A 14,717-nucleotide genomic window follows, 5' to 3' on the forward strand; every position below is an offset into this window, starting at 1 on the left:
AGATATGTTTAACTGACACACTGTACTCTGGTAGGGTAGGAAGTTGGTAAGTCCCATTGATAACCCTCAGAGTGCCAGTTGCTAAGGATTGGGTAAACCCTACACCCAATGTCATGATGTGGAGATGCCGGCGTTGGACTGGGGTAAACACAGTAAGAAGTTTAACAACACCAGGTTAAAGTCCAACAGGTTTATTTGGTAGCAAAAGCCACACAAGCTTTCGGAGCTCCAAGCCCCTTCTTCAGGTGAGTGAGAATTCTGTTCACAAACAGAGCTTATAAAGACAAACTCAATTTACATGAATAATGGTTGGAATGCGAATACTTACAACTAATCAAGTCTTTAAGAAACAAAACAATGTGAATGGAGAGAGCATCAAGACAGGCTAAAAAGATGTGTATTGTCTCCTTGATTAGTTGTAAGTATTCGCATTCCAACCATTATTCATGTAAATTGAGTCTGTGTCTTTATATGCTCTGTTTGTGAACAGAATTCCCACTCACCTGAAGAAGGGGCTTAGAGCTCCGAAAGCTTGTGTGGCGTTTGCTACCAAATAAACCTGTTGGACTTTAACCTGGTGTTGTTAAACTTCTCCCAATGTCCTGAGCAGATCTTACTGCCCGAGTCCCACCTGTCCGAAAGTCCCAGAGCGAGTTTTGCCTCATTGTAAAATCACTGAAGCTGGAACAGAAACTGGAATTACAGAGACTGGGACAGGGTTGGCTGAGATACACTTCTGCTTTGTCTACTCTGGGCTGAATTGCCAGAACTCTGTTCAGTTTTAGCGACACAGATCGCAGTTTTCACTTTGTCCCTGAACTCCTCAGAGATGTAATAGTAGATAAAGGGGTCGATACAGTTGTTAAAAGTGCTCAACACCAGACAGAACGCGGAGTAAGCATAAATGTCACTGCTCTGTGTGTACCAGTGAATTAACACCATCACATTGAAGGGAGTCAGACACACCAGGAACACTAGCAGAACTAACAGTGTGACCTTAATAGCATGGGCAAACTGCCCATCATTTAATATCAATGTGGAAATGACAGATACGTAACAGAAGACGGTGATTAAACAGGGAATCACAAAACCAAACACTGCCAGACAAATAAAGTAATAGGAGAGATAGCCAGTCAGCATGTCTTTTGGGAGTGCGTCGTCACAGGTGGTGATGTTGAGAGTGTGGATCTCGTATGACTGCTGAGTGATATAAAAGGGCAGCATTGAGAGGACAACCAGCAGCCAGACTGCTCCACAGACACAGTGAGCTAACTTCCTCTTCCGCACTTCCTTGGCGAGGAAGGGATGCACCACAGCCAGGTATCGATCAGCACTGATACAGGTCAGGAAGAGGATGGAACTATACACATTCCCATAGAACACAGCACTGCAAACTCGGCAAAGCAACTCTCCAAATATCCAGTCATGTCCAAACAGGTGATAAAAGACTTTGAAAGGCAGGGCGAGGGTCAGGAGGAGGTCAGTTACAGCCAGGTTGGTCAGAAAGATGGTGGATGGCAACTTCTTGATTCTTGTGATGAGGACGTAGAGAGACAAGCCATTGGCTGGAAGACTAATGATTAACACTGCGAGGTACGTGCAGGGGATCAGGACAGTGCTGAATGGACTCTGCAGATGCTGAATGGAGGAATAATTGAAGGTGTTGATGGTTTTGTTTGTAGTCGGGTCTCGTGTCTGAATGATGGGGAATCTGCGGCTCTTGGTCGCATCTTTCTTCCGTACACATCCTGTGATTTGAGCAAGAGAACAAGAATGAAATGTAAATCAGAGGGGAAAAGATTTACGGGGCCCCAGTCTAGACTTGATTTATAGAGAAGGGATTTATTAGAAATGTTCAAAATGATGACAAGTTTAGATAAATTAGATTGGTTCCCCATCCACTTGGACATCCTCCACCACTGACGCTCAGTGGCAGCGATGTGTACCATCTACAAGATGCGCTGCAGGAACTCACCAAGGCTCCTTAGGCAGCACCTTTGCAGTCGGGAATGGGTTAATGACCCTTGTCACACTTAAGCAGTAAGACCCGAACTCTGTGATTTTGTTTAGAACACTGCAGAGTCCATGTTTTTGTCAGAGTTCGGTGTTTTTCATGTCTGTGCCAGATAAAAGGAACAGCTATTCATCTGTCTCCATTTGTTATCAAGAAATGCGATTAACCCAGCTCGAAATAAGCTAAACAGTCTCCATTTTTATGTACCTTTGTTTAACACGATGGAGTTGGCATGTATGCCTTCTGTCTTTGAATCACCATAGATTCATATATATATATCCATCATACGCTATTCATCTTATCCTGATATAAAGTATTATACAAACCTGCATGTAGATTAGTTAACTTGTTTGTGCAAAACCTGTGATGTTGTTTCAAGGATATAAATGACGAACAATCGTGGCCTTGGAGATCGAACAAACTACGCAGAGGAAGATACTGCTGATACAACAAGAATCTCACCATGAACAATGACAGACATCTTAGAGCATTGCAATGTAATGAGGGCGGGGCCCGGGACATATATAAACTCTGTTCTTACTTGTGTTCGATGAGAAGGCTGGGGGTCCACTGTTAGGAACCTCACTTCTCCCACAATTGGGAAAATAAACCTGCATTTTGATCTACTAATAGTGTCAGAGGTTTTTTACCGACAACAATTGGGGGCTCGTCCGGGATAATCTGTTTATGGTCCGGTCGAATGGCCACGACCGGAGCACCGGAATAGATTATCGAACTCTAAATAGAGTGAGTCAAAATGCAGTGCGTAATCATCTGTGATAAGAGTGTGTGATGTTCAGACGTGAGTGAGATAGAGACTGTCTGAGTGATCGCCGGGGTTTGAAGGAAAAGCCTTCATGTGTAAGAGTTAGAAGGAAAAGCCTTCTAAGGAGAAGCCGGCTTAAAAAAATAGAATAAGCGGTGGTACGGAGGGATCTGATCAACCCTTACAGGTATCACCGGACTCCGATAAGAGCGACCTGAGAGGGGGAGAGCGAGAAGGGAGAATAAGTCACTCCAGGTGGTGAGTATAAACTTATCAGTGTTATGGCGGGACAAAGACAGTGGGGACCCCCTGGGTCCCTGATAAATGAATTTATGACTAAGATGGACAGACTCATAAAACAGATGATAAAAGGGGGATGGGATTTAGGCCATCCACTAGACCAACAACGAAAATGGCTGGAAGAGGAAAAGAAAAACAAAACTAAGAAAATTGGAGTTCTCTTAGTTCATCAATTGGCTGGATTAATTGAACAGGTTTCAGTCTCGGGTAAGAAATGGGCTGATGTCAAAGAAAAAATTAAAATGTTAATCAACAAAGGGGTGAAAGAGCCTCCGAATTTGGGGAGCGACTCTTTAGAATATACCAAGAATGTTGGGGAGTACCCGAAGCTGCCCGAACAGATAGAGCCTTTTTACAAGCATTTAAAGATGGGCTGTCGCCAGCTCACCAAAAAATCCTTAAAATGGGAGTTCTCAATACCCAGACTGATGATGAATTAGTGGAATGGGCATCTGGAATTAGAGATGGACCAGATGAGAAACCATACCTACAAATAAAACAGGAAAACGTTAGTGCAAACAGCAGAGAAGATAAACCAAAGGATGCGTGCCATAATTGTAGGAAACTGGGTCACTTTGTCAGGCACTGTAGGGCTCCAAAGGGGGATAATGCACGTAGAAGAGGGTATGTGTATGTGATAATGAGCCTAAACTTGGGTAATGTTGAAATGAGAATGTGAGGCGTATGAGAAAGACAAAAGAGATAGACCAGAACGAGAGAGACTGCAAAGGAAAGACAAGACCGAGAAAAAGATTAGAACAGCAAGCCAAACAAAGGAAAGATAACAAACCAGAGATAATAGGCTTGCCAATGTTGTTCCAAAATCCCGATACGAACGAACAGGAGGGTAGAATCTACGTGTCTGCACTAGCAGGGGGCAGACCATGCGAAATGCTGGTGGACACGGGAGCCTCCATATCTATCACTGATCTACCCATGGCCACCACAAACAAAATTATTTATATAAGGGGTGTGAACGGACAGAAGACCCCTGCCTACTTAAGTTAAACCACCCTAGTAGAAATTAATAACCTGTATAGACCTATGCGATTTTATGTATGTCAAAATAATGAAGGAACTATTATGGGAAATGACCTGATGAAAGAATACGTAGTCTTAATAGATTGCGGGAAAGGTGAATTGATTTGGCCCCGCCCCGATGGGAGAAAAGACAGGGTAGGAACATATGTTAACCATTTAGAAACCATCCATGCAGCATCTGCAACTGGACGCAACTGGCAGTTAGAATGTAATGGATTTGGCACCATTTGCGCCTCAATCCTCGGGGTATGGGCGGAAACAAACCTGGATACTGGATTAGTCAAAATTCCCCCTATACTCGTGGAAGGGCCAGAACATAAACCACACCGACAATACCCAATTAAGCCCGAGGCCAAAAAAGCAGTTGAAGAAATTGTAAAGGGATTGGTAAAAAGAGGGATACTACGGGAAACCACTAGTACCACCAACTCCCCCACCTGGCTGGTGCCTAAACCAGACGGGAGTTATAGATTAACCATTGATTATACCGCTTTAAATAAAGTGACCCCCAAGTTACACCCCATCGTGGCTAGTCCATCTACCATTTTAAACGGGTTATCACCATCCCATGGAATCTTTACGGTATTAGACATCGCCAATGGATTTTGGTCCATTCCCCTGGACTTTAATTCACAAGATAAATTTGCATTTACCGTCGGTGATAAACAGTACACATGGACTAGGCTCCCGCAAGGCTTCCACAATAGCCCGGCTATATTTCACCGGGTAATGAGTAAGATATTAGAACAAGTAGAGGTCCCGAGGGGGAGCACAATCCTGCAGTATGTAGACGACATCTTAATAGCCTCTGAAACTAGAGCAGAACACCAGACGGCACTATACTCAGTCCTGAAACACTTAGAAGAACAGGGACTAAAGGCAAGCCCCAGGAAGGCCCAAATAGGGAAAGCGCAGGTGTTATATTTGGGACACTTGGTATCCCAGGGGACCAAAGAAATGCCATTGGACAGGAAAACAGCCATACAGCAAATGCCAAGACCAGTAACCGTCCGAGGGGTAAGGAAGGTTTTGGGGTTGTTTAATTACAGCCGCAACTTTACACCAGAATTCGCAAGGCTAGCCGAACCAATACAAAGGCTAGTAAAAGGGGAGAAACCCGCTCTAGAAGTTATAGAATGGGGATCAGAACAGGAAAGGGCATATAGTAAACTAAAAGTAGAACAAATGAAGGCTCCAGGGCTTGGACTGCCTGACGCTAGTAAAGATTTTCATATCTATTGTAATAACGAGGGGGGGGGTTTATTCGGCAGTAGTCACACAGGTCCATGGGGACAAACAGCGACCCGTGGGTTATTATTCCACAGCGGAGGGCCCCGTAGTAACCGGGTTACCCAGATGTATAGCCGCACTAGATTGAGTGGCATGGGCAGTAAAGGTCAGCGAGCCCATCATCATGACGGGGAATATTGTTTTACACACCAAACATACTTTGGTGGAAATGCTGAACACAGGAAAATTGCGGTCTGTCTCAAACATGAGAAGGGCGAAGTGGGAGGCAGTGCTTCTCCCACCCACTAAGTCCATCACCATTGTACGAGACATGGGAATGAACCCCGTAGAAGGAATGTTAGGTGAAGGGTCTCCCCACTCATGTGGGGATGTAGACGAAGAGGTAGAGGAGAGTAGAATAAAAGATGTGCCCCTGGAGGCACCAGATTTGGTCCTGTTTGTGGATGGATCACGGAAATATGCAGATGTAGGCCCATTACGGGACAGGATTAGACGATATGTATTAGAGTTAAGCTCCCAATTGAAAGATATGCGGAAAACAGTATGGGACAAACAAATAGTGATAGATGAGCACAATAAACTAGAACAGACCCCGGAGGTACCCCCGGCGGGCAGCAAGGTTATGGTAAAAACACTACCAGGAAAACCTGGATTTGCCCCCAAATGGAAAGGCCCCTATGAGGTCATTATCAGTGGAGACACCTGTGCCTGCATAGATATGCAAGGTAGGGGTGTCTGGAAGCATTGGACTCAGTTAAAGGAATACACCAATTACCGCAACAAAACAGTTAAAAGGGGAATAAAGGGTTAAAAGTAAACAAGCAGGTTGTAAGTTTCTCTCACTCGAGGGAGGGAGAGAGAGAGAGAGATGTAAGATGTAATTGCGATCGAGAGCCTCATGTGATGGAATGGGGTGTAGCAGATCAATGCGAGTTTAATAAATTAATAAATTTTACAACAGGGGCATCGGACAGAGATTTGGGGAATGTGGGAATAATAGCATTAGATTACATCTGAGGAGTCGTAAGGAGAGTTACTGCATCTGCCTGTGTAAAGATAATTATTTTAGTAGGGATATTTAAAATTGATAAAATAAATGGATTATTTGGAGCAGGCTTTTGTTAAATTTGAAAATGTATTTTTGATAGAACTAAAGTTGAAAAGATAAATAGAAAGAATTATTCCTGCGTATTTGAAATGATGATTAATCACTTGTTTATGTTCCTCTGAGTTATAAGACTTGCAGTAATTTTAAGATATAGTCAAAATTTAACAGAGAAGGGAGTTACATGAGGTAGAATGGGAGTGCGTGTGTCATACTGGGAATTATTATACTGCCATAATGCATTCTAATTAAAATGTGTTACATGGATCAACCATGAAACTGTATTAAATGACAGACGGGCTAAAAGGGAGTGCCCGCCTATAATACCAAATTGACAAATCAATATAATTAGAGATGAGGGAAATAATTCAGTGGAATAATGAGATAAGAAAATGCTGGGGAAGTATTTGTTACAAACGGTTAAAGATTAAAGTGATAAGATTTCTTGAATTTACTTCTGTTTTGAGTTGAATTACAGCTTGGAAGGCAGCAGCATAAAAGCGACTGTTAATCAACGGTCTATATTCTTAAATGTTTTACTTCCATCCCAGTTTAAGATGTTAAGTCTGAATAAATGTTGGAAGCTTCCATGTGTATCTGTGTGTTTAACAATGTGATTGCGTGAATGTTTTGTTGTTGTTCGTTTTAATGTTGAGAAAGGAGTTAGACCTTGGAAGGACCATGTGCTCTTTCCTTGTCTTGAAGTTGAAATTATAAGAGTGTAGTTGAGAAGTTAAAAAAATAATAAGTAATTTGGTGAAAAATAGAAAAGCAGGAACAAAAGAATGAGGTGAATATACTGCCCATGAGTCAGTTTAAAGTCCATCAAATCAATGAATCGTAGTTCTGATTATCCCAATTTACAGCAGGAGGTTAATCAGTTAAAACCTCAGTTGTTAATACAAATAAAGATGTTGTCCTTGAGTATTTTTAATTTGCATTTGATGCCAACCATTGAATACCATGAATTATTGGAACTTGTGTTGCCAGTTAGTTACCGATATGAAATTCAAGACTTGTGTGATGTTCCGATAACATGCAACAAATTATATCATTTAAATCATCTCACATTGATGATAGTTCTGATAGTGTAACGAGTTAAAATTATATACTGCCATTGGAATTGTTCTATCTATTGTTCAAGGTTTTCCAAATCTAAGAACACTGCAAAGCTTAGAACCTAGCCAGCTAGGAAGCAAACCAAAACATTTCTAATCAAGTAACTCTTGTTATTGTTCTAAAAGTACAAGGAATTCTGATCTGGAGCTCAGTCTAAAAATGGAAACAGATTAATTTAAAACTAAATTAAGAGGGTTTTGAAATACCCGATGTAATTTGAAATATCTTGCACAATTAATATTAACATAACAGGGGGTGAAACCGGTTTACAGGAACATAGAACATAGAACAGTACAGCACAGAACAGGCCCTTCGGCCCACGATGTTGTGCCGAGCTTTATCTGAAACCAAGATCAAGCTATCCCACTCCCTATCATCCTGGTGTGCTCCATGTGCCTATCCAATAACCGCTTAAATGTTTCTAAAGTGTCTGACTCCACTATCACTGCAGGCAGTCCATTCCACACCCCAACCACTCTCTGCGTAAAGAACCTACCTCTGATATCCGTCCTGTATCTCCCACCACGAACCCTATAGTTATGCCCCCTTGTAATAGCTCCATCCACCCGAGGAAATAGTCTTTGAACGTTCACTCTATCTATCCCCTTCATCATTTTATACACCTCTATTAAGTCTCCCCTCAGCCTCCTCCGCTCCAGAGAGAACAGCCCTAGCTCCCTCAACCTTTCCTCATATGACCTACCCTCCAAACCAGGCAGCATCCTGGTAAATCTCCTCTGCACTCTTTCCAGCGCTTCCACATCCTTCTTATAGTGAGGTGACCAGAACTGCACACAATATTCCAAATGTGGTCTCACCAAGGTCCTGTACAGTTGCAGCATAACCCCACGGCTCTTAAACTCCAACCCCTGTTAATAAAAGCTAACACACTATAGGCCTTCTTCATAGCTCTATCCACTTGAGTGGCAACCTTTAGAGATCTGTGGATATGGACCCCAAGATCTCTCTGTTCCTCCACAGTCTTCAGAACCCTACCTTTGACCCTGTAATCCACATTTAAATTAGTCCGACCAAAATGAATCACCTCACATTTATAGAGACAGAAAAAGAGTTGGAGACTGGCTTTGCAGCCAGACTCAGAAATCTTGCATCATTTCGGTTATCTGTGTTTTTAAAGAGCGGTGTCTGACAGCATAAACTATTGACATCTGTGAGACCTTATGAGACAATCTGTCTAGAGAAGGATCATTTCTGCTGAAACATTGCACTTTCAAATATGGACAAGCAAGTGATCAAATTAGATATAATGTAAGAATACATCATACAAAGATCGGAGTTGTATGATATGTGATATAAATGGGAAAAGCGATGTCTTTTGATAGAATGTCCAGCTGCAGCCAGTGCAAAGTGTTGTGTGATTCGCCCCAAGCCAACTGAAGGGTCTGTTTATTTCTTCAGAATAAACTCGACTGATCTGAAGTAAATATGCCTTTCTTTAAGCATTGTTTTCGAAATAACGGTTATTTTAGAGAAAGAAGGAGAGAGAGAGAAAACAGCCATACAAGCAGTCTCCAGCTACATCAACAACTTGGCCATGAGAAAGTTTGTTTACCTTACATTGTACTATCAGAGAATGCAGCTAAGTTTCTAAGTTGGACTCAGAATTCCAAGCTGCCGAGGCCAAATGAGCTTAAATTAACTTAAAGCATAGCACAATTAATTACATTGGGCAAAACTACTTTGCACTGGCGAAGGCCATACAGACATCGGAAAAAAAAACGTGGATGAAGGTATTGCCCACCATACTAAATGAGTTTAAGGGTTGCTACAAACCAAACAACCAGATTAACCCCTTATGAGCTAATGACAGGACGGACGATGCCATTACCAAAAAGCATCATAACAGGTGGGACCGGTGTAGGTCCACTAAAAGATAAAATCAAGAGATATGTTTTGGAACTAAGCACCCAACTAAAAGGGATGCATAAATCGGTAAAAGACAATCAAGAAATAAGAGATGCAGAGAGAGCTTGACATGCTCCCTGACAGTCCCAACAGTGGGATGTCCTAGTAAAAATATTACCTAACAAATCAGGGCTTGTACAAAAATGAAATGAGCCATATGAAGTTATAATTAGTGGAGATATCTGTGCCTGTATATACTCAATTGAATATGCTGAAATTAATTGGAAAAATATGTGATATACTCCACTTACAGATATAAGCAAACAAAGTGACCTCCAAGCAAGCTGAACGGGTTCGCGGATCCGCGGTGTTGTGCGTGGGCGATATAGCCTTTGGGCCATTGTATAACGGTCGCGCGGGATATTAGTAAGTGATAAGATGCTTCTCATGCTGATGCTCACGACCCTGGCCCTGTTAGCCATAGCAGGAGAATATAAATTGAATTATGAGTTAGGGGTGAAGCACAGTGATCATCTCTGTAATGATGACTCTGTCTATTGTATGAACACCTTTGTGTATATGTCTTATCTGTATGCATCACAATCGAATCTGAGCAAGTGCTGGGTCTGTTCACACATTCCCATGCACGGAGGAAAGGGAGGAATTCCCTTATTTCCTATCCCTTTATCAGCTCCAGAAGTAATTGAATGGGTTTTAAATAAGGAATGGAACCCAGAAAGGGACAAGGCAACTGACATTTAAAACCCCATCGGGTACCACTATGCAGGGTATCAGCAACAGTGATGTTGTTTCACGGCTAGGGGGCGGAGGGTGCACTTTATCGTCCTTTAAGAAGAATTACCAGCCCAGCTACAACAGATCAGATTCCCCACCCTACTTCATTGTGAAAAATAAACAAAGGGGATCTATCTGCCTGATAAGAAATGGAACCATACCTGTTGGCCGTAGCTACTTTATACAGCAGATTGATATCACTGATGACGCTGAGGCCATGATACAGGTCGCAATCCAGTGCCCCAAAGCCACTGTCCCGGTTAGCCTCTCCTCCGCTTATGGAAGCGAGATAACTGCATATAATGGGACCTATTTTGTCTGTGGAAACAATGCCTATCCGTGGCTTCCCTGGAATTGGACAGGATCGTGTTATTTGGCACATGTGCTGCCTTATATTCACCATTACACTGACTTACGGGACCACCCCGAGATACACCTGCTTAGGGCTAAGCGAGCCATTAGTGAGACAGAACGATTCTTCATGATAGCCTACCCATTTTTTGGGACAGCAAAGGCAGCACAGGAACTTATACGGATGGCCACAACCCTAGAGAAAGTTGCAAATAAGACTAAGGATGGGTTCGAGGAGGTGAGCACGGCCATCTCTGAAATGTCAGCAGAGGTCGTAGCTATTCGGACTGTGGCGTTACAGAACTGATTGGAACTCGATTGTGTGCTAGCCTCACAAGGTGGAACATGTGCCATAGTTGGCTTCGAATGCTGTACGTATATTCCCGAAGCTTCGGAGAATATAACTCGCTTAGCAGATCATATTAAACAAGTAGCAAAAGCAATACAGGAAGAAGGGAACCAATAGCATGATTATAACCCTCCGGGCTGGCTGGGGCAATGGTTCGGGTCGTGGGGTTCATACCTGATGCATGGATTGATTGTATTAATTGTAATTGTAATTACTTGCTGTGTTTGTATGGCATTATTGAACGCCTGTAGCAAAACAGTAACAGCACGAATTATGACAGTCGCAAGTGTACCGACTAAGAAGCTAGGCCCATTCCCTGATACAATGTGGTTCTGAGTTGGTCATAAATGCCATGTTTGGACCTGGCATCCGACCAGAAGGGGGGAGTGCAGTCGGGAATGGGTTAATGACCCTTGTCACACTTAAGCAGTAAGACCCGAACTCTGTGATTTTGTTTAGAACACTGCAGAGTCCATGTTTTTGTCAGAGTTCGGTGTTTTTCATGTCTGTGCCAGATAAAAGGAACAGCTATTCATCTGTCTCCATTTGTTATCAAGAAATGCGATTAACCCAGCTCGAAATAAGCTAAACAGTCTCCATTTTTATGTACCTTTGTTTAACACGATGGAGTTGGCATGTATGCCTTTGAATCACCATAGATTCATATATATATATTCATCATACGCTATTCATCTTATCCTGATATAAAGTATTATACAAACCTGCATGTAGATTAGTTAACTTGTTTGTGCAAAACCTGTGATGTTGTTTCAAGGATATAAATGACGAACAATCATGGCCTTGGAGATCGAACAAACTACGCAGAGGAAGATACTGCTAATACAACAAGAATCTCACCATGAACAATGACAGACATCTTAGAGAATTGCAATGTAATGAGGGCGGGGCCCGGGACATATATAAACTCTGTTCTTACTTGTGTTCGATGAGAAGGCTGGGGGTCCACTGTTAGGAACCTCACTTCTCCCACAATTGTGAAAATAAACCTGCATTTTGATCTACTAATAGTGTCAGAGGTTTTTTACCTACAACAACCTTCCAAACCCACAACCTCTACCATCCACAAGGACAAGGGCAGCAGATACCTGGGAACACCATCATCTGAAGGTCACCATCCTGACTTTAAGGGGAGATGGTGAAGCTGTCATTTACTCCAGAGGCCCAGGTTAATGCTCTGGGGGCACAGGTTCAAATCCCACTCGTCTCAGTAATGGTGACCATGAAATGATTGTCATAAAAACCCATCTGGTTCACAGAAGGGGATGCATGGACATGGGACTACACCTGAATGAGATGTAGATTGAGCAAGGAGTTGAAAATTTGGAGCAGAATTTGGTAAGAGATCCTGTTTATTTTTTCCAGCCTCCAGTGGTTGGTGAGTTTCCTTCCTGGTCTCTAAGCTGTCTGAGTGCAACTTTCTATTATTTATCTGTGTAAGTTATTAACAAATTGATGAATTAAATTAATATGTTTGGACAGAAATGGCCGGGCTGGTAGTGTGCTGTGACTGCACCATGTGGGTATCTGTGGAGGACACTGCATTCCCAGGAAACCATATCTGCAGAAAGCTTAGCCAACTTTGGCTCCAAGTTACTGAGCTGGAGAATGATTTGCGGACATTGTGGGACAGCAGGGAGGGGGAGAATTACCTGGACACTTTGTTCCAGGAGGAACAAAGATTAGGCAGAAGCTTAGAGTTGATTAATGGCCAGGGACAAGAGAATGTGACTCAGGCAGGTAAGAGAAACCAGCATGTGGTGATGGAGGAAACTCAGCTCCTGACTTTGTTCAAAGGGCACAAGGTGCTTGCTCTCTGTGTGGATGAGGAGAAGGACTGCAGGGTTGATTAGTGGACTGACCATGGCACCATGGTGAAGGATGCCATTAAAGTGAGGGAAATGAAGAGAAATGTGGTAGTAATAGGAGATGGTGTGGTCAGGGAGATGGATATTGTTTTCTGCAGTCGAGAGCGAGAGCCCAGATGCTGAGGTCCATGTACAGGGATCCTCACTATCTCCAACAAGGCCTCCTTTGCCTTGACACCTGAGGATTTCTCTTTTCCCCAGTTTCACAGACTGAAATCAATGTCAAAAACCAAACTTTGATTTATAAACTAATTGATAATCATCTGCCATTTCTGCTGCCAATCTCACAGTTTTAACCCTCTGCTCTTCCACATGAGTTCTCACTATGGCGGGAAGTGAATTCTTAAACTCCTCCAAAATAACCGTTTCTCTAAGAGCTTCATACGTTTCGTCTATTTTCATTGCTTTTATCCACCTATAAAAATGATTTTGCTTGATCCTTTCAAATTCTATATACGTTGGACCTGGTTCTTTCTTTAGATTTCTAGACCTTTGTCTGTAGGCTTCTGGCACTAGTTCATATGCACTTGAGATGGCTTTTTTCACCTCATCATAATCCCCAGATACCTCCTGTGATAGTGATGCAAACACCTCACTAGCTCCACCTACCAACTTTGTTGAATCAATAATACCCACATGGTCTGTGACCATTTTAATTGTTTAGCTACTTTCTCAAATGAAATGAAAAAGGCTTCTACATCCTTCTCATCAAACCTTGTCAACGCTTGGACATATTTAACCAGATCCCACCAGGCCTTTGAATAAGAAGGGTTATGCCTTTCTCACCCCTTCAGGTAATATCAACTGCAGCTTGTTCGCCAACTCCAAAAGCTTTGCTTTAACCAGCCCTTTGTAAACCACTCCCAGTGACCTCTCCCCATCCAGGAAATCTTTAGCCACTGAAAGAGCAATTTTTCACAAAGCACTCCCTATTTAAGCTAACTGAATACAACACAGAAAGAAAACACCAGTTCCCCACAGCCACTCTCTTTAAATTCAATATTCCTAACCCAAACAAGAAATTATACTTTTTAATCCCAGACAAGCCTCCAATTTTTGATGGGGTGCTGGACCTGAACCCCAGGGGATGTTTTGAAGCCAGACTAAACCCCAACAATTTTTCTATTTTCACATAAATGTGAAGATGGAATGTTTCAATCCAGGAGGATTTCCACTGACAAATTAGGGATCGTTTATATTAAAACAAACTTTATTTAATAACATAGTTTAAATATAACTCTAACAAATGGTGCAACTATTAACAGTTGAAAAATATTTATAAATGATTAAGAAACACTTTAATTTCTAACTTATTAATGTTTCAGTTTCAAATAAGCAACATTTCTCTTACAGACTTACAATGCCACTTTAAATACAGTTAGCAACCATAAATATACTTGCTATAAGAAGTGTAGGCAGTTTTGAAGCTTTCAGAGAGAGAAAATGAGTTTCAGCAGCTGCAGAAAACCTCTTGTCTTCAAGCAATTCCCAGCCAGAACTGAAAAACTGTGTCTCTCTGCTTGCCCTGCACACTTAAACCCACCTTCCATTCCTTTAATCAAAAACCCCAAGGGAAAATCTCCATCTATAAACAAAAATCCATTAGCTCTATCCTAAGTAAATACCACATGGCTTAAATGAGCAATTATCCTGCTCACCCAGCATCTGAGCTAAATATTTTCCCAACATACCGACTACCTGCTGAATATATTTTGGGAGAGCAGGATAATTACTCATTTCAACCTTGCAAGTATTTATTTTAAGTAGAACTAGTGGACTTTAGTTTATCTAAGTACCCCTGGGATTTCTGATTAGATTGGTTGATAGGGTCATGTGATGACCCTGTAACTATGATGGTATGAGGCATGAATTGG

The 14,717-nt window shown here is 42.1% G+C and overlaps 1 protein-coding gene across 1 annotated transcript in view; it reads right to left on the reverse strand.

The window, feature by feature from the left end:
- Positions 1–536: 536 nt before the first annotated feature.
- The window catches only part of LOC144479593 (proteinase-activated receptor 3-like), a 30,664-nt gene continuing 16,483 nt past the window's right edge, over positions 537–14,717 (reverse strand). Inside the window, exon 2 of the mRNA XM_078198492.1 lies at positions 537–1,748. Coding sequence (XP_078054618.1) covers positions 700–1,748 — 1,049 coding nt within the window. The 3' untranslated portion in view covers positions 537–699. The remainder of the gene's footprint in view (positions 1,749–14,717) is intronic.

This window comes from Mustelus asterias, chromosome 26, assembly GCF_964213995.1.
Source record: "Mustelus asterias chromosome 26, sMusAst1.hap1.1, whole genome shotgun sequence".
NCBI lineage: Eukaryota > Metazoa > Chordata > Chondrichthyes > Carcharhiniformes > Triakidae > Mustelus > Mustelus asterias.